A 25015-nucleotide genomic window follows, 5' to 3' on the forward strand; every position below is an offset into this window, starting at 1 on the left:
GTTTTATTTTTTATTTTTTCAGTTATTAAAAAATCCAATAAAATTACCACTTTATTTTTTTTGTAGCAGCAATTCATTTTTTTTCTTTTTTTAGCGGAACATTTTAAACCTTATTTGACAAATCCACCAGTTAGAGTTTGAAACGCAGCTGGAGTCCAAGCTGCAAAATGCTAAAAGTGTACCACATATGATGTTTTATGATTTCTGAAACCTACAAATCTGACTGCTGTTTAATCGGAATAATGGTGAATATTTTGTTATTGCATGGAAATCTAGAAATTTAAGCTTGGAAAAGTATGAAATTGTGAAAACCCATGAATGATTGCAAGATTATGGCTGTGTTTAATAAGAAATCCAGCTGTGCAGATTTTCCCTACAATCTGCTCTGAAGTTCTCCTACTGAGGTGAGACTAAATGGATGTTTTTATGTTTCAGGCTCACAACTCGCTGCAAAGTAGCACGGCCCAATCACAGCCATGTCGAAAGGATGCATCACAGTCACCAAGTACTTCTTATTCCTCTTCAACCTCCTCTTTTTTGTAAGTAATGCCATTTCTTTATCAGTTTGTTAGTTCTGACTTCCTCATCAGCAGCTTTGCTTAATTTAAAAAGCAGAGCAACATTTTTCTCAACTGTGTTTGCAATCAGAAGTCAGAATTTCCAAGTTGGAAAAATAAAATGGAACGCAAATAGAACCAGTGCAACGTCTGCACAAATAAAACTGTGAAAAAACTGTACACTGCAAAAACAGAAAATCTTACCAAGTATTTTTGGAGTTAAAAATGATTGGTGTTAAAATAACCCAATCATTTGTTGAAATAACGCTTAAAGAATTAACAGTAACACTTTATTTGATGGGTTGTGAATAAGACTGTCATGACAGCGTCATGAACATGACATAACAACCTGTCATGAACATGAGTAAGTCTTCATGAATATTTATGACTGGCTGTCATAAAGTGTCATTAGGTAAATCATGACACTTTTAATACAAAGTGGACATTATTCAAAATGTCTTCGTTATGACAACTTGACATTAACCAAGAAATCATGATCTGACATAAATTTGCTATAAAAGTATTACTGATTAAACTTTAAAAATTATGTAGCTTTATGTTATTAAAGCTAAAGTGATTTCTTGGTTAATGTCAAGTTGTCATAACGAAGACATTTTGAATAATGTCAACTTTGTATTAAAAGTGTCATGATTTACCTAATGACACTTTATGACAACGGTCATAAATATTCATGAAGACTTACTCATGTTCATGACGGGCGTTATGTCATGTTTATGACGGTCTTATTCACAACCCGTCAAATAAAGTGTTGCCAAATTAACACCAATTCTGAAAATTACCATATAGAAAGTTAAATAGTATTATTTTATCCTTGCCAAATTTGATGAGTTGAAACTGAAAATAGCTAACTTTGAGTCTTCTTCTTCCATTTATGTGTTGTTGCCAATGCGACCAAGTAGCACTTTGGTATTTTACATTCACTGATCAGAAAAATATTGGATTATTGAGTTTCAGGACCAACTAAGAGGAAAATCTTCAGGTTAAAATCACCAGCTAGCTTCTCTGTGTTAGCTGGGAAGTTAGCTAACATAGAGAAGTTAGCTAACTTCTCTCAAAAGAACTTCGATACTGGACAGTGAAACCATTACTGTACTGGTGCCTCACAGCTAACCTGGAAAACCATGTCATCTTTAGAGATGTTTGCTGCCTTTCAGCTTTTTATTTGAATAATTATCTCTATTCAAATACTCGATACTGTATAAGGAAATGATGCCTGAGGAAAGAGACTTTACAGACCAGCCAGGTCTGAGTAACAGCAGATGGTTCCAGTTTGCTTCCTCCTCTCTTCCATTAAAGTCCAGTTCTGGCTTCCAACACTGACTCTGCGAGGTTGTCCAGACCTTTCCAATGAGTCTGCATCTATAAACCTGACACAGGCCTTTTGAAGTCAACTGGGGTCTAATAGGAAGCGTGTGTGTGTCTGTGTCAAGTGTTTGTCCATGTGGACAAATTATGCACGGTGAGGCCAGGGGAGCCAGGAAGTGGTGGGCTAATGATGGCTGCCGGTGCTCTGCTGCCTCTTTAAGAGATCGGCTCCTAAGCAGGGCACTAATTACTGCTGTGGGGCTCCAGAGGGGGCAGCAATACAAGCAGGAAGCTAGGAGAATCAACAGAGCCTCTTATTGAGGACTTTGGTCCCCAAGACAGAACCCCGCAACTTCTGAACAGATGCTCACAGTCAGAACTTTACAAACTCAATCATAGTAAAAATGTGAGGGAATGAAATAATCATAAACCAACAATGCTGAATTTGTTGCCTAACGCTGGGTGTTAATCGTGAGAAAACGTGGAAGAGGCATTTTCTTCATTGCTGCTACGACAGCAAGACAGTAATTGAGATTTAATGACTTCCAGATGTGAAAATAAGAAAACTCTCCCATGTTTTAAGGCATACCCAGTCTGTTTTGTTCTCATATGACACAGAAATGCACCGATCCACTTTTTTCACTTCCGATGCCGATATCTGAGATTTACCGATACGGAAGAACATCAGCTGAACTGGCTTAAAACGTTTCTATTTTTAAAAAACATAGACCTAAATGTACTGAATTACAAATTTATTTGATAATTCTGCACCAATACAGCACACTTAAAAACACCAATGGCTTCACAATCTTGGTCAAACATGTAAAAACAACTTTCATTTTTTCAACAGCCAATGTAAAATAAATGATAAAAAACAGAAACTGACTAAAACAATATGTTGATCAAACATGTAAAAATAAACTCCAACAAATCTTCTTTCAAATGGTTGAGAGAGTGCAATTAGCGATTCTAAATATATTGTAAAATAAATTATAAAGCATGGAATTAGACTGAACACTGTAAAAAACACAAACTCTGGTTTAGTTACAGTTGAAATATCTTAGTACACTTGGAATAAGACAAAGTAACTTAAAAGTAACTTTTCATGAAGATGTAGAGGTTTGTGTTAAGTAAATAATTCCTTAATATTGATGAAAAAGTGCTAGTTCAGTTGGCAGATAAATTTACTTATTAACAACATGTGAAAATGCCTTGTTGTAAAGTGAAATAATCTGAGAATGGAACAAGAGCGAGACAACCTCTATTTATGATCATGTTTCTTTACTTTATATAAAGCAGATCAATATGTTAGCAAAACTAGTTGGAGCGATTCTAAATATCATGATCTTGTATTGGCAGCTAGCCTTGCTAGCATTACCAAAACGGCATTCTCCATGTGTAATGCTAGTTATGCCGATAATATCAGCATGGTGAACTATTATGCAGTTAAGATCAAAATTATACAGATATTAGTAGATTTTGCCTTAACTCTGAGATTTTCAAATGACAAAACTCAGAAGAATAACAAAGAAAAGCTAGATTATCTCACTATCAACGGGCACTTTGCCGTTACCTAGCAACCCTAGCCAAGCTCAGGACGTCACCTAGCAACCAAGATATAGTTCCACTAGCAGATTATTTCACTTATACTTGGATAAGATTTTGTGTTTTTGCAGTGTATATTGTGAAATAATCTGCCAATGTAACTAGCACTTTTTCATCAAGATTATTGTTTTATTACTTAAACCAAGCCTCTATATCTTGCTTAAAAGTTACTTGTAAGTTAGTTTTGTCTTATTTCAAGTGAACTAAGATATTTTCACTATAATCTAAACCAAAAATACTTGGTAAGATTTTATGTTTTTGCAGTGAATAGATAAGTCTCTTTATGGATCTGACACATTGTCACTAATACCTGATCTATTATTTTTATCAACATTAATACAGATATTAATATTGGATTGGTGAATCTCTAATATTTCCACTTTCTTCTTTCGCAGATCTTTGGAGCGTTGATCATGGGCTTTGGACTGTGGATACTCTTCGATAAGGAAAGCTTCATAGCGGTGCTACGTAAGTGCCGACACACTTAGACGCAAACTGCAGATATTTTAATATCCAGTTTCTTTCTTAGCCAGAGGGATTTTAAAATGTTAAACACTGAAACAGAAACTGGAAAATGTGGGAAACCCCGAAGGTCTGTGTCCAGAGTCTGCGTTTTATGGAGTTCCCATGGGAATCGTTTCCATGGAAACTCAACGTTATTTAAAAAAAAAAGTGACTCACAGATGAAACGAGTAAAGGCTGTAGACGCACAAACATTCACATCTGTGCGGCGCAGGTTTCCCAGTGGGTGAGGCGTCTCTGGAGGTTTCATCTCAAGTTGGAAAATCTGACTTTTACTTCCTCGTTTCCTCCGCAGAGTTTTTCAGTCTGCCCACTCAGCAGGGGGGCTCAGGTGGAAATTCTCTCTGCAACAGATCATAGCACTTTTACTGTTTGTGTCAATATCTTCAGATAAGATGTGCAACTCTATATTGTTTTTAAATGTGCAGAGCTTTTTTCAGGCAGGCAGCGTAATTAAACCCAGCTCTAGTCCTCTGTGACAGAGAAATGGAAAATGTTTGTTTCCAAAAACTGTCCGTGTTTTCAACACACATGGAGCGAATCCAGCAGCAGCAGTGGAGCTTTCGCTCTCTTCCCCCTTAAGAGTTTAGTAATTTATTGCTGGTCTGTTTGGTCAGTGTGAGTAAATATAGCGCTGCTTAGTTTGGGACTTTAACCCTTTATTAGCTCTTTATTAACCCTTTATTAACCATGTGTTAATCCTTTGTTAAACATTTATTAACACTTTAACTCTTTGCTAACCCTTTATTAAGCCTTTGTTAACCTTTTATTAACCCAGCTGAGATGGGAATCAACCAGAAACAAAATGAGGAAAGTTAATCACTTTAAAAGGATGACAAGATTTACTTCCATCCATCCATCCATTCATCCATCATCCATTTCTTTTTTCTTTATTGCTTTGTAATTGTTTCTTTCCATCCATCCTTCCCTCCCATTTTTCTCTCTTTCTTTATTTGTTTTCTTTCTTTCTTTTTCCTTTCCTTCCCTCCCTCATTTTTCTCTTTCCATCCATCCTTCCATCTGCTTTTTTTCTTTCTTTATTGTTTCCTTTTCCTTTATTTCATTCTTTCTTTCTTCGTTTCTTTATTTCTTTCCATCCATCCATCTTTCTGTCATTGTTTCTTTTTTTGTTTTTCTTCTTTTCCTCTTTATTCTGTTAACTTTCTTCTATCTTTCCTTTCATCCATCCATCCATTGTATATGATCCATCTGGTTATACTAATTTATGTAATAGATATTATTTTGCCTTTTTGTTTAAGATTTGTAGCTCTGGATGGAAATCATTTGTGTTATAAAACTCTTTAATGTTGAAAGGGTCTTCTAGAGTACATTTACTGTATTTTTGGTCAGTAATTCTCTTGCTATTGTTGTAAAACATTTTTTGGAAAGGCTAGCGTTTTGACAAAGGTCATGAGAGCTGACGTTATCTCCCAGCAGTCATTGTGTATCCTGACTGACTATTTAAGGCCTTGAGGTCAGAAACAACGGAACAATCACACCTCAAGATGTTATTGAGCTGAGTGTGCTAATCTTAAGTCAGACCTTTGGAAAACAAATATCCATCATCCCCTCTGGGTTAGCTGCGATGTCAGTTTGTCCTCAGATTGTGAAGCTCTCTGATGCTCCCTGGATTTTCTTCCTGTGGGAGTTTTAAAGAGAACCCATTATGCAAAATTCATATCTAGCAATTTTTTTATTCCCCTGCGTGTCTCAACTGTTTCTATAAACAACCCAAGCGCTTAGAAGAAACCACCCAGACATTTTTTGACATTATGTTTTTGGTGTCTGGAAAACAAACCATTTCAAAAACCTCATATTGTTACATTCCACGGGCACCAGTTACCTAGCAACCCCAGCCTAACCCAACCCGTTACTTAGCAACACAAGCTGAGTTCCAGTACATGCGGTAGCTAGTTTTAGCAGGTTATAAACCCTTTGCAACTACGTCACTTAATCATTCGAGGCGCCACAATGGACACCGGAAGTGAGGGACAGGGAGTATTGAACATAGCGACTGAAATTGTTTTCCCATGTTTTTACCACTTTATTCATGGCTTCTACTTGTTAGCGTCAAGCTAATTTGTCTGTGAACGTAACACACCTGGTTGGGGCTCATAGACGTCGGTATTTATAAAAGTTGGAAATAGCTAGCTTAGAAACCGACCCATGCCTCCTCCCTCCTGACCTGCTGATCAAATTACTGACTTTGCCTGAATTTATACCGCATGATTTTAATCACTATATCAAACAGTGTACCTGGTGGTGTCTCATCCATGGGATAAATGTAGTTTGCCTGAATTCTCTGCCTTTTTCGCCGCCAGTAAAGGGGTTAAACCGGATCAGCATTAAAAACGTACAAAAGACGAGATGTTAACCAGTTTTTTTCCATACATGCTAGGCTACATGACGGTGCAGCATTGTCTCCATGGTTACGAATGGTTAGATGCCTACCTTCTCCATAATGTTATATTTGATATATTTCTAATCATATTTACTTATAAAGTTTACGAACGTTAATATTCTTAACTTGTAAAAAGTGTTCTCTGCAAATCCGTGATTACTCCGAGGGCTGCCAGTCATTATGATTGACAGCTGCTAAACATTGCTGCCTATCTTTTCTCATTAATAGTTATAAAATAAAATGACAAGTTTGTATTCTTGTCTGTTTGTGCAGCTGACCTCGCAGCATCCTATGACCATTTTTAAAGTGAAATCAACTAAATAAAAGCGATTTTAGGATACCGGGTGTTTAGTTTTGACATTGGTTGTATTGACGTCCGTCATGGCAGTGCAGGCAGGTTTCTGAAGAGCGTGACGCCATGTGCAAAGGGTCAATACACTGTACAATGGCTGCTGGAAAAGACAATTGTTGTTGCTTTACCATCCAGAAACCACTTGCTGCAGTCTTGTTGGTTGTGCAGAAGGATCTACTATTGCTTTTCAAAGATGTACGGTTGTATAATTGCACATCTGTTTGCTGCCATTTTCACATGCGAGTGCAAACGTTGAGTTTAAGCAGCAGCTTATGTAGATTTAAAGTGACAAGAGGCCATAAAGCAGCTCATTCTGGAAGGAAATCAAAATAGGCAGAGCTGAGCAGACTGAAATCTCATTATCTAAGAATGACTTTGTGCAAAAAAATGTAACGAACATGTCTTGTATCGCCCATAGACCCATCCTAACCTGTTAATGATAGCACACTTGCAATGGCCGTATTTTTGTGCCTGATTCCTCCAGGAGTTAGCCTTAGTTAACTTCACTGGAAATCTTTCCCACTGTGTGAAGGAACAAAAGCTGAGCTCAGCTCTGTTTATTGACTCTAAATGTTCCCCTCAAACATTGTACCACTGCCTGGTCATAAACAGGATCTCTGTGTTTTCAATGTGCTATTCTTTATGATGTCTACCAGCAGAGTCTTCTGCAGCTGTCTGACTGACCTCAGGCAGGGAAACTATATGAATATTGTGGTATTTCTTATTCAATGAACAGAACTTCTCTTTTTAGTGTAGGTTTCTACGCAGCGAAGTCAATGTTTTCCTCCAGTGCTGGGGTAACATAAGTCTGTGTCAGCGGCGTTTGCCAAAACACTGCTTGCCATGTGCTTAAACAGACGTCAGCCTTGGAGAGGAGGAATGTGAACCAGGGTGTGCGCCAAAGTAGAGTTCGTTTAGAGAGACCAGCAGGGAGCTGGGGGCTGAAATCGCTCTTCTTCGGACTGTTTAAACCCAGCATAAACTTAAAACTCAGCGCAGCGCCGGCTCGCTGGTGTTTACTTTTAAAATCTGGTCACAATGTCAACTGTGGATTCATACCGGCTGTATGCAAGCTAAACATGTGGCTCTGGTCATGTTCAGGTTGGCAGAATATAAATATCCTTTATTGTGCCGCAGCTGGGGAGTTCAGGTCTGAGTGGGAGCTACTGAAACTGGCTGAAAAGTCAACCTAAGTTTTTCCAACTTGAACGGAAACTTCCATAAAAAGCACTTTTGTTTAAGCCACAGACAGACTCCTAACCAGTTAGCCTGACACTTAGCTTTGAGCTGCTAGGTAACCTCCACTGTATTTATCTGCTGTAGGAGGAACATAGAATTTGGTTTATTATCAACGTCGCACTGGAAGTCCCTGTTTGCAGCTTAAAGTAGGCCAAGAGAGCACAACAAACACTTAGAAAGTTCTGTGGTGAGATGAGGGTACATAAGTGAAAAACAACAATATGTGACCGAAAACAAACCGTGCATATTGCCCTGAATATGCCATGAAACATGGCGGTGGAGGCGTCATGCTGTGGGGAGACCAGGAACAGTCTTTATAGAAACTGACCTGGAGAAAATTTGGAAGGAAGAAAAGCTGAAAATTGGTGGAGCTGAATTCAAATGTAACATTATTTAAATTTTTAGTTGTTAATTTTTTTAATTATGTAAGTCATCGTTATTGACAACTTCCTGACGTGGTCGGGTCATAAAATTAGTAATTAATCCATTAATGTCTGTGTCTAAAAAAAAAACGTTTTTAGTCAATTCAGCACCAGGTTTCTGTATCGTATCAAATAGGTATTAAACCTACGATAATTTGTATTGGAAGGGAAAAAAATGGAGCGGTCCATCACTAGGATCAGAAACTTTTCAAAAATTATATTCTTTAAACGCTTCCCACTTCCCTATAATCCCTACCACAGAAAATCCTCTTAATGCGACTCAATGTTACAAAGCTGCAGTGGTGTGAATATTTTTGCAAATGCTCTGTGTTGAGTGCATTAGTTGTTTTGGTTTTACCACAGAGAAATGCACCAAAGCAAGAGGAAGTATCTGTTGCTCTGCAGCTGTCATTCACCAGCAGATTGACCAAGATGATGCAAGACTTGTTTGAGATTACACGAGTAAAAAGATAAAAGACTCGCTGATTAGGTCTGAGATTAAGGATTAATCCAGCAGTCAGATATCGTGTTACACCTTATAAATTGTTACATTAGGTCTTGTTTACAGGAAATCGACACACACTAATATGTCACATAGGCTTCGTTCACACTGCAGCCTGAAGTGACGCAAATCCGATTCTTTGTGAAATTATTTATTTATTTTTCTTTTTGTCTTTCACATATGCGACTTGTATGTGATCACCAGTGTGAACGGCAAACGAACTGAAAGTTCCCGCATGCGCAGTAGAGGGCGCGATCACGTCACACATTGAGAAGGTTTTGCCAACCGACGTAAAAAAGTGAACACTGAGAAGTAGTGCTCAATGTTGACGCCCGCACTGCAGTCCAGTAGGCGGCGGTAAATGCACCTGAATGTTTGTTGCGATCCGCCATAATAGAAAAGAAGAAGAAGAAGAAGAAGAAGAAGAAGAAGAAGAAGAAGTAGTAGTAGTACGGAAGTAAACATGGATGCTAACAGTGGAGCATAGTTTACGATTTTAAAGTTGTTATCCAACCGGAACCAGCACAGTAACAACTTAATTCTCATTATCGGCCGCCATGATTGTTGTTTTTCTTCCCGCTTGCTCGTATCAGGACGCAGAATGGTGACGTTTGTCGAGTATCGATGACGTTCAGGTAGGATGAGCCGTTCAAGCCGTTCAGACTCGGGTCACATTTGAAAAGATCAGATACATATCGGATTGTAGTTTGTCTGGGTCGCACTCGATAAAGTCTGATGTGTACATGTCGCATTAAGGCAAAAAAAAAAAAAAAGAAAATCTGAATTCAGTGTGAACGTTGCCTTACTCTTTTTATTAATCTCACTTTACCGCCTCTTCTGGCGCTTCCTCTTGAAGTTTTTTCTTTCACACCCTAAATCTTTTATGTAATTACGTTGCTAAAGAAACCCAAGGACATATGTTGCTTTTGCAGACTGGTCGTGTTTGGGAAGCGGTGTGTGTGTTGGAGATCCTAAATGACATGTTTCAGCTGTGTGTTTCATATACAAGACTCAGAGAGTACGTCTCCCTTCCTTTGAATGCTTCCCTGCAGCCACATAAACGCTTAGCATATGTTCACCCGAGTGTGTTCGGCCTTAAATTACACCCCAACATGAGCCGCTGCGGTAGCCCGTGTAAAGTCAGCACTTCTTTGGTGTAACATCATGAAATTTTTTTTTTAAAGCTTTTTCTTCACTGTTTTACTTTACAACATTTGAAGAAGTTTGCGTCTGTTCGAGGATTTTCCTGTTTTGATGTATATAAAAGCTGGACCATGATAGGATAATATCCTGCAGCAAGGCAGGATATTATCTATCCTATTTGCCTTTCGGATGAGAACGCAGTCTGCATCCTGTGATAACAAGTAGGCAAGCTAACATAAAAACACTGAGGAGATTATTTTTTATTTTTCTACGCTGCAAGAACACAAAATCTACCGAGTAAATTCGGTGTAGTTTCTAGTGTAAATATCTTAGTTGACTTGAAATAAAACAAAACTAACAAGTATCATTTCAGCAAGAAATATGAGCTTGCTTTAACACAATAATTTTGAAAAAGTGCTTGTCATTTGGCAGATTTCTTCACTTATAACAACACATTTTCCCCTTATTTTATGTGCAATAATCTACCAGTGAAGCTAGTGTTTTTCATAAGTATGAAAGATTATTCACTAAAAACAAGCTCCTTTATCTTGCTGAAAAGTTACTTGTTAGTTTTGTCTTATTTCAAGTGTACTAAGATATTTGCACTAGAAACTTGACCAAAAATACTTGGTAAGATTTTGTGTTTTTGCAGTGTATTTCAACTTGATAAAACTGTTTTTGTTCTTCGTTCACATTCAGAAGTAAAAAATGCACAAAAAGTTCTTATTCCAAGTTTTTGTTGCTTTAAATTCAATAAATATTAAAACTATTAATGCACCAATCAGTGCCAGGGATCAAAATCAACCATTTCTCTCTTTGTCTGCTCTGACCAGTCAATTATCATATATATATATATATATTCCATTTCAATAAATGCATCTTAACTAAAAGCTCTGGATTTTAATTCAGTGTGTAACCACATCAACCAAACAATGTTTTTGGATGCATTTAGTAAAGGAATCAGATAAAAGGTCAGATAGAAACATAATTTTCTGCTGGATTCAGAGCTACAGCCTCTCTGTATGATAAAGCAGCAATATTTTCTCCTCTGTTCTTCTTGTTTGTCAGGTTTAATATTTGCATTACAAAAAGGGCCGGACGACATGGATGAAAAACTTATCACAATATAAGCCTTTCATGTCAGTCAATATCGATAATTGTCGAATATAATTGATAGTTTTTTCAGAAAGTTTTTTGTTTTATATCTGAAATATTTCCAAACTGGTTTCATGACCTATCCTGTTTTTGTTTTCTGTTTTTTTAATGTACATACAGATTTTACAGTTTTTTTTTTTCTTTTTTAAAATATTCCATACATATCATCCAAGAGAAGCTGCACATACATTCTGTACCTGCATTGGACACAACGGCTTTGCTAATCTCGATATTACCCAATCTACCCATACACTTAAAATTAAAATGAGAACAAAGAACAAAAAAAAAAAATCTAAATTAGGTTTTGTTGTCCGTTCTTCTCTTCCAAGTCATCACAATTTTAAATCTCTTCCCATCGGAAATGAACTGTAAGCAAACTATGTACAGTCTGTAGTTCTATAAGGGTATCCAAACCCACAATATTAATCAACAAAGTCTGATCTCCGTGGTGAAATAAAACCCCGCCAATTTTTCCAATAATTCTTAAATTTTCCAGATTCTAATTTGATGGAAAAAAGTCAGCCTTTCCATAATACAAATATTATGCAACCCAATCTTTCCTTTTAGGAGCTTCTGCCTTCAACCATTTCCTACTAATGTCTTTTTTGCTTGCTACCAACATAATCCTATATACAGTATATTTATCTATCAGCTGCTCTTGTTGATCTTTCCATCCCGCTTCCCCAGCACCTTATCCATACATTTCTCCTGTTTTCGTTTTCATGCTGGTTTATGTTTTTAAGCAGTTATGAGGCAGAGCGGTGAAACCTTAAACTGCTGCTGAGTAATGTTACTCAACAGGCCGTTGCTAGGTAACCACAAATTACTCAACAGGTCGTTGCTAGGTAACCACAAGTTACTCAACAGCGTCAAACTCAAGGCTCGGGGGCCAAATCCATCTCGCCGTAGCTTGTTATGTGGCCCTCTACACTCTAAAGTGACGCATAAATAAAACCGTCAGGATAACCGCACGCTAAAGTATTATTTTATCATTCAATTCACAGCAGTTTTTATCCATTTACTGCCAAATTGCATCAATTAGTCCCTCCAGTTTCTTGTGAATTATTGTGGAAATTCACTCAGTCACCAAATCCCTGCACTTTAGTTCGTTGCAGATTTTTCGCAAAAGTGGTGAAAAACATTGGATCTAAGTGACGGTTTACTCCCACCTGCAGGTGGCAGTATTTATTCTACTAAACAGCTGCCTCAGCCTCACTTAATGTCAAGTTATAATCCATAATGATACGGTGAGCAATAAAAAGTCGCATTTACATCATAGATAAGCAAAGATATTTCTAAATTACTGCCAGATATTTTTTTGTATTGCAAATAAAAAACAAAATCACAAAAACAATCTCGAAATTGTGGAGGGACTGAAAAGATGTTCAATATTATTTAATTTTAAGAATTTATTTATATTTTAACAGATTTTATCAATACATTCTGGCACAACCGGCCCTTTAAGAACATTCATGGACTTGATTTGGACCACGAGGAAAATGAGTTTGGCACCACTGAGCTAAAGCCTTTCTTCTGTCTACATCTCCCAGAATGCTGCAGATTATGGACTTTATTTTTTAGAACGAGCAGTTTGAATCAGACTCGTAAAGAAACCCGGAGATCGTTATCGACCTTTAAAAGGTGCATTTCTGAATTCTAGCTCCTGTAGAGGAGATTCTGTGACAGTTTTTATATTTCAGATCGACGGGTCCTCCTCGTTCGCTTCGGCCAGGCTTCTTCCTAACTTGGACTCTTTTTCACGAAGCTCAGGATTCTGGCTCCATCTGCAGACGGAGCTTTCCTGTCTCTGGATCTCCACAGACAGCGCAGAGCCACATAATGGCTCCCGTTCATCTCCTCTTCAACTCTGCACCTCTCTTTTTAGACTCCTGCTCCTCCTGCATCTCTCCCTCTCCACATACCAACAACTGAAATCAATTAATCAGGCCCACTTGTCCCAGTCCAACTCCCCCTGGTGGCAAAATAAAATAATCTGTCACAGAGAAATGCTTTGAGTTGAATAAAAAAGTGTTTAGTCTGTGAACAATTACAACTCAGGGTAAACAGTACTAGACCAAATTAAGGGTTAGCTGAGTTAAAGCTGCATTTTGCTGTTTATTTAATGCTGTCTGCGTTTTCTCCGTCTTCTGCAGAAGAATCTTCTGACACGGTGAAGGTGGCTTCATATATCCTCATCGGAGTCGGATCTCTGACGATGGCCATGGGATTCTTCGGCTGCATCGGAGCCATCTATGAAATCCGCTGCCTGCTGGGACTGGTGAGGAGAAACGCACACAGAGCCTGTTTCATCACCGCTGACCAGGATCAGCACTAACTAGCACCAAAAGTTACTCAAGTAACGTTTTGGAATAAATGTACTTTTGCAAGTATTTTTACTTTTACTTGAGAATATCATTATGAATTATTGCTACTCTCACTTGCAGAGGTGGGTAGAGTACCTAAAAATTATATTCAAGTAAGAGTATCACTTGCTACTTTAACATATTTTTGCAAAAGTAAAAAGTAGCATCCAAGAAATTATTCAAGTAAAAAAGTACTTGGTAAAAAGTCTACTCAAGTAACTGAGTAACTGATCAAATTATCGATCATCTAATATTTCAAAATTGCATCATCAAATAAATGCAAAATATAAAGTTAAATGGAAATTTTGGTATTTTAAGAACAAAAATGACAATAATTCATATTGGTGACACAAAATAAAATTGGGCAAAAGAAAATGTTTCCAGATCAGTTTCTTTCAATAAAAGACTTATGAAACTTTAATAAAAAACTGCAGGTTTGTGTCTTTTGAATTTTTGCTTAAACATGTTTGTTTTTCATTCAGTGGGTAGAAAATTCATAAATTTTGCTCTGCTTCATAATAAAATTACTCAGGTAAAAGTAAAAAGTAAAGTAAAAAGTGTAATTTTTAAAATTTTACCAAATCAGTTTTCTTTCAATAAAAAACGTATTTATTGGCAGAGGTCACCTCTTCTGACCAACACCAGCAGGAAAGGTGGTTGAAGAGTCCAGGGACATAATCGATGAGGGTGTGCGGACCGGGATTCGAACCGGCGATCTACCGATTGTAATTCTCATATATCAATACAAAACCCCTCATTGCATTTTGTAATCATGCCAGTTTTAATTTCCACTGATTTCCACCTGCCTGGTTAATAGCATGTGATGGATTCCTGCTGACAGCAAAGCCTCTGAACGCTCCTGCTAAAGTGTGAGGCTGGGAGGAGGGAGGTGCTGGAGATACAACCAGGGATGTGGGGGGCGGCTTCCACCAGAGTGGGGCTGGGTGGGTGACCTCAGCCGCGTTAAACCTGCTGGGGGTTAACTAGAGAACCGCCGTGACCTACTTCTCTGAGTGACAGAGACCAGCTGGCAGGCGAACAAACCCCCCTCATCACACACACTGTAAAACATTTAAATGTGGTTTAACTTGAAAATGAAAGTCCACCTGCTGCCTTGAAAATGCAATTTAAGTCAACAAGGAAACTGTTTTGGTTTTAACTCAGAAATTAAAGTTCATGAAGTTGATTTAACAACAAGAGACAAGTTGTCTAAACATTGTTTTTTAACTTCATTAATCTTGAATTGTGAGTTTTAACTTAATGCTGCAATTTTTTTTAAATCAAAATCTTTTTATTATTTTTTACATAAACCACAAAAAACACTGACGAAGGCACACACAGCAGAAATCCCTCCCAGCCCTGCCCTCCTATACCGGATCCCCTACCCACAGGTGTCAAACTCCAGTCCTCCAGGGCCGCAGTCCTGCAACTTTTAGATGTGCCTCTGCTGCACCACACCTGAATAGAATAATTAGGTCATTAAGGCTCTGGAGAACTGATCTACACAAAGGAGGAGGAAATTAAGCCATTTCATTCCAGTGTTTTGTACCTGTGGCATCATCTAAAAACTGCAGGACTGCGGCCCTCGAGGACTGGAGTTTGAGACCCCTGCCCTATCCCCAACATGTATTCACCTTGTGTTCATACATCAGTCGATGCAAAACTCAGGTTTGTGCATAAATGAAAGAGCCAACAGTTTGACCTTTACACAGATTTATCTGCTGAAACCTTTTCTACGTAAGATATAAATGGCTGCCAGATATCATAGAATTTGTTTACAGATCCCCTAACTAAGACATAGCTTCTCTACTTAATGCTGCAATTTAAACCAAGTAATTATTTCACAATATGCAAGTAAATAAAAATTTGCCCTCACACGAGTTAAAGTTTACTCTAGAATAATTTTAATTCTTGTTTCAAACTGCAGGAACTAAATTTCTGATCTGATAATGAATTTTATTAAACATCCCAATGAATTCAGCTCAGAAACATTTAGTGTGAACAGGACATTATCCTCAAGCTTTGCTAACTGAGAATTGCATTAAAATGAACATTTGCCTTAATAAAACACAAGAGTCAGATCAATGTAACGCACTTCCATCTCAGGAGACAAAAACATGCCGCTAAGCATTCTGGGAAATAGTTCCCACTCCTGTCTTTTTCTTCTTTCAGTTTTTTAAGTGCTAATCTAAAAACTCTAGTTTATTCAACTCTTGGAGGTTTGACTAAATTAATAAAAAGTTAACACAACTTACTGCTGTAAGTTTATCTTTCACAAACTCACATTTAGGTTCAAAATCTAAAACTGGATACATTTATTTGACTTAAAGAGTAGAAGGATAGCAGACACAACTAAATGCGGCTCAAATGTTTTACAGTGCAGGCTCTTAACTACAGAGGTTTCTGAAATCTCTTCAATTTATTTAGTAAATCCAACATGATAAATCTAACAACAGCTAAAAGACGAAGGAAAAGCTTTTGCTTTTTCATAAACGTGACTCCCTGCTACTTCTTTTTTTATTAAAATGTGACAGGTTTGAGGCATTAATTTTTTTGTGTTATTATTGAAATGCCTTCTGTATTTTCTGTTAAATATTATTTCCTGTTTATTTCCACAGTACTTCACCTGCCTTCTGCTCATCCTCATCGCTCAGGTCACTGCTGCTGTTCTCATTTACATACAGAGAGATCCGGTGAGACACGCTCCACTTTCTTCTCTTCCTCCTTAACCTTTAGATTAAAAAAAAAAAGACATTTCAGTGAATTATTGTCCCTACAGCTACCCTGAAACCTGCGTTTCTCATGCACCACAAAGTTTCCCACTGTGGGCCCAGCTGGACCCGGCTGAACACTGCAAAAACACTAAATCTTTTCTAGCTTCTAGTGCAAATATCTTAGTTTACTTAAAATAGGACTAAAGTAATTTCCAAGTAAATTTTCAGCAGATATAGGAACTTGTTTTAAGTCAATAATTCCTAAATATTAATGAAAAAATACTATTTCCACTGGCAGTGGAATGTAACTATCTACTGGCACATTGCCGTTACCTAGCAACCACAGCCAAGCCAAGGACGTCACCTAGCAACCAAGTTCTAGTTCCACTGGCAGATTTTCACTTATAACAAAACATTTTTCCCATGTTCTTTTTTTTCATCAATATTAAGAAGTTATTTACCTACAACAAGCTCATATTTCTTGCTGAAAAGTTACTTGTAAGTTAGTTTTGTATTATTTCAAGTCAACTCTGATATTTACATTAGAAACCTAGATGAAAAATACTCGGTATTGTAGTGTTTTTGCAGTCAACGTAGGTGTCGCGTTAAAACCCGCAAGGGAACCTGCTGCATCCTGTGATGAAACTCGAAGCAGATGATCGAACGGAAACCCACAGGAAGTCAGTCTGTAACTGAAACGACTTCAGATCCGGGTAGAAGAAGAAAAATGCAGGAAGTAGAGAAGGGATTGTTTGTTTTGAACATTTTCATTGTCCTCTCGGTTCCCCCTGCAGGACGTCTTTAGGGTTTGTTGTGTTAATAACGACAAATGTTACCCTAGAAATGATTACTTTCTCTAGGGTCAGTAAACACTTCTGCTGAATTAGGAATAAAAAATAAACTGTAGCACTATTTAGATTTAGATTAACAGCACTCAAAATGATCAGACATTTCAGTGTATTTACTTTAGAATTACTTTAATTAGGATGCAGAGTTAAATAAATTGATGTATTCTATATTTTTTTCTGAATTGGACCCATTTCTCTTGCAAAGTGCCATAGGATTAACTAAAGTTTTTTTTAAGAAATAAGAAAATACGCCTGGAAATGTTCAGCAGACTAAAAGTACTTTTAATTAAAAGTATCTGACATACTTTTAAGTAAGCCCACGATTTTGTCTTTAAAAATAGGTTTTATTTAAACATTGTGTTTATATTCGTTAGCAGAAAATTATCATTATAAAGAGAAAGAAATATGTTTTTCTTCTGTCTTTGTCTTATTAATCTATATATTGCAATGGAGCTTCTGAAATAAACAGACTTTTGAATGTTATTCTAATTTATTGAATGAGTTTGTATTATTGAATATAGTGGTAAATACATTTATTTTTAAAGAAAATTTGTCCTATTCTGTTGGGGAAAACAACAAAAACTCCAAATGATATTTACTTCAAATTTAAGAGTAAATCTTTTAAAAACGTCTTAAGGCAGTAAAAAAACAAACAGTAAAATGAAGGGAAAATAACTAAAAAATATTCTAATAAATGTTCGTTGTACATATCCTTAAGCAAAACTATAATAATAATGATAATAATTTTGGTGTATCCAGATGTTGTGGCATACCCAACTGCAGAAGCTGGATAAACCAGTGCAATCTCTTTATTATAAATATCTCAGTTATAATATAATAATAATTATTATTATTTTATCATTACACCATGACTGCATTGTGCCTTTAAAACTGAGGCAGTTTATTTAAGGTAATGTAAATGTATATATAGTGCACAATTTCAGTGCTTTACATGAATTAGAAGGAAATACAAAAGAAAAACAACAAACCAAAGGAAGGAGCAAAAGAAAAAAGTAAACAAAAGAGTATAAAACTACATGTTAGTTCCCCATGTTTAAGAATAAATAGTTCGTAACTTATAAACTAGTAGGAGTTTCTCTGTATTCTTGTTCTGATGAAACTAAATGTTGCTTCTCTATGTTTGATTCTATAAAGCAGAGATAAAATAGAAGAAGAAAAAGCCGAATTTATCCTATCAGATTACGCAGCGCATTATTTCGGGATCCATTCTTTGGTGTTTGTTTCAGGGGGAGTGTTTTGTTTGAACACATCAGAGTCTCGGCCATGTTTTATTCTCTGAACAGCGGGATAGGTGGATGCGCTTTCAGCTGTGTGTGTGTGTGTGGGTGTGCGTGTATGTGTGTGTGTGTGGGTCGGTCACATGTGGGTCTGCAGCCTCCGACACACTCCCTGTGTTTAGGGCTCGCCGCAGGGCAGGGCAGGGCGCCACTCCTTCCCAGAAAAGGGCGCGGCTCTCGCTTGTCAGTGAATCTGCATCGCCGCTGCTGCTCTCTGCGGTCTCACACACATAAACACAGAGCCGGTCCCGGCCTCAGCCGCTTTTCTGCAAAGCTTCAACATGGAGCTTCACGTGTGTGAACTGCAGCGTTCGTTCTGCTGAGAAACATGAGACATGAATGTTGATGATTCACTGTGGGAAGAGATTTGCTGACATGCAGGGCCTAGTTTTTGAATAATCAACACTTTAGTCTATAAAAGTGGGGTAGAAAAATGCAGAGTTGGTAATAACTAGATACATTTACTCAGTTAAATTTACTTGAGTAACTTTTGTGTAATTTTTTAAAATTACTTTTAGGAGTATTTTTACTACTGCTGTACTTTCTATTTTTACTTGAGTACTTTTATTATGAAGTACCGCTACTCTTATCTGAGTAAAATTTCTGGATTTTCCACCCACTGACTAAAAAACAAACATATTTTAACTAGGGGTGCACCAATTGCAGTTTTCTGGCCGATTACCGATCTATTACAGAACCTGACCTGCCGATTCCGATTTTGGCCGATACCAATTTTTTTTTTGTCTAAAAAAAAAACAACAAGAAATAGCCAACAATGAGATGACTATTGTTAACTTGCAAACATATAGACCTGATCTGTTGGGCCCGTCTGCTAGCCAACCCTCTCTCACAGCAGAGCAGAAGAAGATAGCAGTTGAATTAAATATCTTTGCTGAGGTAGATAGAAGTCAGTGGCTAAGATCAGCTTCACATGTAAAAATCGTCCGATCACCGATTTCCCAAATTATGGGAAATCGGCTGGGCGATAAATTGGTGCATCCCTAATTTTAACCAAACATTCACCAGACACAGACACACACCTGCAGTTTTTGTTAAGTTTTTAAGTTTTTTATTGAAAGAAAGGGATTTGGAAACATTTTCTTTTTCCTAATTTTGTTATTTTTTGTTAATCAAATGAATTATTGTCATTTCTGTCCTTAAAATACCAAAATTTCTACTAAAACTTGACATTTAGTCCATCTGGTTATGTAATTCCTAAATATTAAATGATAATTTGTTGAGTTACTCAATACTTGAGTTGACTTTTTACCAAATACGTTTTTACTCTTTACTTGAGTAATTTTTTGGATGGCTACTTTTTACTTTTACTTGAGTAAAAGCATGTTGAAGTAGTGCTACTCTTAAAAATTTGGCTGCAAATCTAGACTTATGGAGCCTTTTCTGATTTGGTAATGAACAAAAATGATTGACTTTGTTCATTATTTCAGTGTTGGCAAACATGAACCCGTGTGGTTTTATCTCATCTCACGCTGACTGTTTTCTATAACTGTTCACTGTTTTTCTCCAGCTGAAACATGAGATGTCCGTCATCATTAGAGGACTGATAGTGAACTACAGGGGTGAGAACAAAACCACAGAGCACGCCTGGGACTTCGTTCAGAGGACGGTGAGTCAATGAGTCCAACCGGATCAAAATAAATAAAACACGCTTCATTTGATGGGAAAGAAACAATCCAGGTGTGTCTTCATACAGGATGAAAAAGCAAAATAAATAATTCAGTAAATGCAAATGTACATTTTTATACTGATGATACAGTTATCTGTGGCTCGGCTGCAACAAGCTTTAATATTATAGAGGCTAATTTTAGTGTTAAAAACCTGTTTTAATCTCAGAGAAAACAAAACTTATGTTTTCTGCTTCCCAGGTTTCTCACATTGACTTTGTCTTCCTACACTGTAAAATATTTGAGCTGCATTTAGTTGTGTCTACTATCTTCTACTCTTTAAGTCAAATAAATTTATCCAGTTTTAGATTTTGAACCTAAATGTGAGTTTGTGAAAGATAAACTTACAGCAGTAAGTTGTGTTAACTTTTTATTAATTTAGTCAAACCTCCAAGAGTTGAATAAACTAGAGTTTTTAGGTTAGCACTTAAAAAACTGAAAGAGGAGAAAGACGGGAGTGGGAACTATTTCCCAGAATGCTTAGCGGCATGTTTTTGTCTCCTGAGATGAAAGTGCGTTACATTGATCTGACTCTTGTGTTTTATTAAGGCAAATGTTCATTTTAATGCAATTCTCAGTTAGCAAAGCTTGAGGATAATGTCCTGTTCACACTAAATGTTTCTGAGCTGAATTCATTGGGATGTTTAATAAAATTCATTATCAGATCAGAAATTTTGTTCCTGCAATTTGAAACAAGAATTTAAATTATTCTAAAGTAAAATAAGTATTTATTTTAACATGATATTGTGAGTAAAATAATAGAGAAATGTGGCTCTTTAACTGGGTGAGGGCAGATTTTTTTTCTTGCATATTGTGAAATAATTATTTGGTTTAAATTGCAGCATTAAGTTAAAACTCACAATTCAAGATTAATGAAGTTAAAAAACAATGTTTAGACAACTTGTCTCTTGTGTTAAGTCAACTTCATGAACTTTAATTTCTGAGTTAAAACCAAAACAATTTTCTTGTTGACTTAAATTGGATTTTCAGGGCAGCAGGTGGACTTTCATTTTCAAGTTAAACCACCTGTGAATGTTTTACAGTGTATAATTGCTGTCTGGTAAGAAACCATATCAATGAAGGAGTTTAGTAACTTTAACTGTTTAAAACGTTTCTCATCTTTCTCTCTCTTATGACTTTTACATTTTTTTTCTGTTCCATCTCCTCATTGCTCTCAACCTCTTCCGTGTCTCCAGATGAAATGCTGTGGGTGGACTGGTCCAGGTAACTGGTCCGAGAACACTTTGATCAAGAACAGCACGCAGTATCTGTACTCCTGCTCCTGTCGTAACGACACCATCCCGGGGAACCGAGGTGAAAGAGTTTGGCCTTTGTGAGCGCCTGTCAGCACAGCCACCTGTCTTTGAAATGGTACGTGCCTTAACTCGTCACATCTCCCGGTTTGCTGCGTGACTCCAGCGTGGCATTTCAGCAGAACATAATCAGTGCTGGACTCATTGACCACTGAGACGAGCTGTTTATTCTGCACCATTTGTTGAGCTCCAGGAAGCCTCTGCTGTTCGCTGTTTGGTCTGCGTGCTTCAGGAAGGTCACAGGCTGTTTTCCTTTCCCCCCAGCAGAGCCGACCCAAAGCCAACAGTTCTGCCGTTAAAAGCCTCTGAGCACGTCCGGCTGCGATCGCTCAGCCTCTCGCCCCCTCCTCCTCTTACACTTCTGCTTTTCTCTTTCAGGGCTGTATAACCAGCGTGGAAAAATGGCTGCTGGATAACTGTGGGATTATCCTGGGGATCTGTATCGGGGTGGCTGTTGTGGAGGTAGGATGTTCATTTCTAACTTTCTATCATGTTCTGTAAAGATGTGAAAATGTTCCGACCCAGTGAGCAGTTCCCACATTGGTTATGTAACAGAAACAAACATTATTGTATTCAACACAAAGAAATGTAAGCATTGTTTTCTATTTTGGCTCAATGCTACCCTGCTTATCTCCATGGTAAAACATGGTGGTGGTGGTGGCAGAATCATGCTGTGGGGATACTTTTCTTTAGCAGGAACAGGGAAGCTGGTGAGAGCACTGTAAAAATAAACATCTCTAGTATACAGTAAAATACTGACAACTATGGTCGCAAGAATTTTACCGTGTAAATACGGATTTGTGTAAGATTTATATTACTACTGTAAAATCTGTATTTATACGGTAAAATCTGTATAAATACGATGAAATTTGTATTTATGCAGATTTTACCATATTTATATGGTAAAATTCTGGCAACCACAGAATTTTACCATATAAATAATTATGTATTTATATGATAGAATTGCCAGAATTTTATTGGAAGTGAAAATTTTATTTTACTGTATAAATAGAGCATAATTTATAAATACAGATTTTTCTTTTTTACAGCAAACCGTTTAGAAATATACGGTAAAATCTGTATTTATCTGGATCTTACTGTAAATAAATATGGTAAAATACTTGATTTTTTTTGGATAAAATTCTGGCAACCACAGAATTTTACCATTTAAATAAATACATTAAAATCCATATAAATTTGTAAAAAATCTGTATTTACAAAATCTATAAATTTTACCGTACCTGTATGGTAAAATTCTGGTTACCACAGAATTTTACTGTATTTATACTGATTTTACTGTAAAATTTATATATAATTATGGTCAAATTTATGGATTATATAAATACAGATTTTACTGAATGTTTATACAGACTTTATAAATTCTGGCAACCACAGCTGGTGGTATTTAATGGAATTAGAGACATTTTTTGCAGTGTGTTTAGGACGATGGCAGGTTATTGACCCCAAACATACAGCTAGAGCTGCGGTGAAACTGTTCAGATCAAAACAGATTCATGTGTTAGAATGGTCTAGTCAAAGTCCATTTAATATTCTGTGGCAAAACAGATGCTCCCCATTCAACCTAACCGAGGTGGAGCACAAGTTAGATTATTCTCACAGCTCCTGGTTTCACAGTGGATATTATTTACAGAAAACATGGAAAAATTTGAATAAAAATATGTAAAATGAAGTTTCTTCATTCTGAGGAAATATTCCCAGTTTTCAGTGACTTTTCAGAGAATGTTCGATAATTTGTTGGTGAGTTTAATTTCTGATGACTCGATTTGCTGCAGCTCCTGGGGATGATCCTCTCCATGTGTCTGTGCAAGAGCGTCGTGCCAGGAGGATTACACCAAAGTACCGAAGTACTGAGCCGAGCACGAAGCCAGCCAGTTCAACACAGATGGACCGACTCCCCTCTGCCTCTCCTCCACACACACACACACACACACACACATATAAAGAAATTAAGACAGCTGTCTTCACCATTTGAGGTTCTCGTGTCTCAACAGCTGTGCAGATTTCTCACACACTCACCCAACATGTCCCACACTCAGTAATTCACACTCAGCTCTCAATCATCCTCGACACACCATGGACTCATTTGATGGGATTTTTTTTTAAGGTTAAGAATTTATTGTTTATGACGGAGTATTGGGGCCAAACTCTGAAAAAATTCAAGGTTTCCCCCTGTGTATTATAAGCCTGGCGGTCCGCCAGGCTTTACTTGCCCCCCACCAGGCTTATAATACACAGGGGGATCAGTATAAAATTCAGTACAAAAATGACAAAAACATGGTGGACCGCCTCTGCGCCCCGACCACTGAGCTCAGCAAGTTTTCTGTAAATTACAACAGAAATATGAGAAAAAAGTCATTTTTTTAGAATTAAACAGTAGTAATATGAGACTAAAGTCCAAATATTGCAAGAATAAAATCTCAAAATTACCAGAATAAAGTCATATTTCAACTTTATCATGGTAATGTTATCACTGTAAATCTTGTAAAAATCTATTGTTTTTATTTTCTAATTGCAACCCTAATATTCTGTCATAATAATTTGCTTCTGTGCAAATGTTCATTTAGATTTTAGTCGTTTCTCAGCCGACCTCGGCAAACGCGGCGCGGCGTTAGAGCGAGCACTTTAGAGAGATTTAGCGATCTGAGAGCCAGATCAGTAGATTTCTAGGCAGGCAGATGGGAGGGAAACCAGTGTGTGTGTGTGTGTGGGTGTGTGTGTGTGTGGGGGGTGTTTGTGGGCCCGTCTTAAGGATTACCGTCACCCTGTGATCCTGCATCTGGTATTTCTGGTGCTGAGTAAGCGTTCTGCTCGGCGCTGCAGTGGTGGAGGTTTTTGGTTTGGTTGAAAATCAGCTCTGACCCGGTAACCCTGACATCCGCTGACCTCTGCTGACCTCTGCTGACCTCTGCTGACCTCGCCACCACTTCATCCTACTCCCTACACTGTAAAGAGCAGAAGATAGTAGGCACAACTAAATGTGGCTCAAATGTTTAAGTCAAATAAATGTATCCAGTTTTAGATTTTGAACCTAAATGTGAGTTTGTGAAAGATAAACTTACAGCAGTAAGTTGTGTTAACTTTTTATTAATTTAGTCAAACCTCCAACAGTTGAATAAACTAGAATTTTTACGTTAACAGTTAAAAAATCTGAAATAATAAAGACAGGAGTGGGAACTATTTCCCAGAATGCTTAGCGGCATGTTTTTGTCTCCTGAGATGGAAGTGCGTTACATTGATCTGACTCTTGTGTTTTATTAAGGCAAATGTTCATTTTAATGCAATTCTCAGTTAGCAAAGCTTGAGGATAATGTCCTGTTCACACTAAATGTTTCTGAGCTGAATTCATTGGGATGTTTAATAAAATTCATTATCAGATCAGAAATTTTGTTCCTGCAGTTTGAAACAAGAATTTAAATTATTACTAAAGTAAAATAAGTATTTATTTTTAACTTGATAATGTGGGTAAAATAATAGAGAAATGTGGCTCTTTAACTGGGTGAGGGCAGATTTTTTATTGTATATTGTGAAATAATTATTTGGTTTAAATTG

At 37.1% G+C, this 25015-nt stretch overlaps 1 protein-coding gene across 1 annotated transcript in view; it reads left to right on the forward strand.

The window, feature by feature from the left end:
- Nucleotides 1-23408, forward strand: part of cd82b (CD82 molecule b) — a 35430-nt gene extending 12022 nt beyond the window's left edge. Inside the window, 10 exon segments of the mRNA XM_032587830.1 lie at nucleotides 436-539; nucleotides 3884-3956; nucleotides 13378-13502; nucleotides 16206-16280; nucleotides 19976-20074; nucleotides 21329-21433; nucleotides 21435-21503; nucleotides 21824-21907; nucleotides 23239-23280; nucleotides 23282-23408. Of these exon segments, the coding sequence (XP_032443721.1) occupies nucleotides 477-539; nucleotides 3884-3956; nucleotides 13378-13502; nucleotides 16206-16280; nucleotides 19976-20074; nucleotides 21329-21433; nucleotides 21435-21503; nucleotides 21824-21907; nucleotides 23239-23280; nucleotides 23282-23317 (771 nt within the window). The 5' untranslated portion in view covers nucleotides 436-476 and the 3' untranslated portion in view covers nucleotides 23318-23408.
- Nucleotides 23409-25015: the final 1607 nt, after the last annotated feature.

Source organism: Xiphophorus hellerii, chromosome 2, assembly GCF_003331165.1.
Source record: "Xiphophorus hellerii strain 12219 chromosome 2, Xiphophorus_hellerii-4.1, whole genome shotgun sequence".
Classification (NCBI taxonomy): domain Eukaryota; kingdom Metazoa; phylum Chordata; class Actinopteri; order Cyprinodontiformes; family Poeciliidae; genus Xiphophorus; species Xiphophorus hellerii.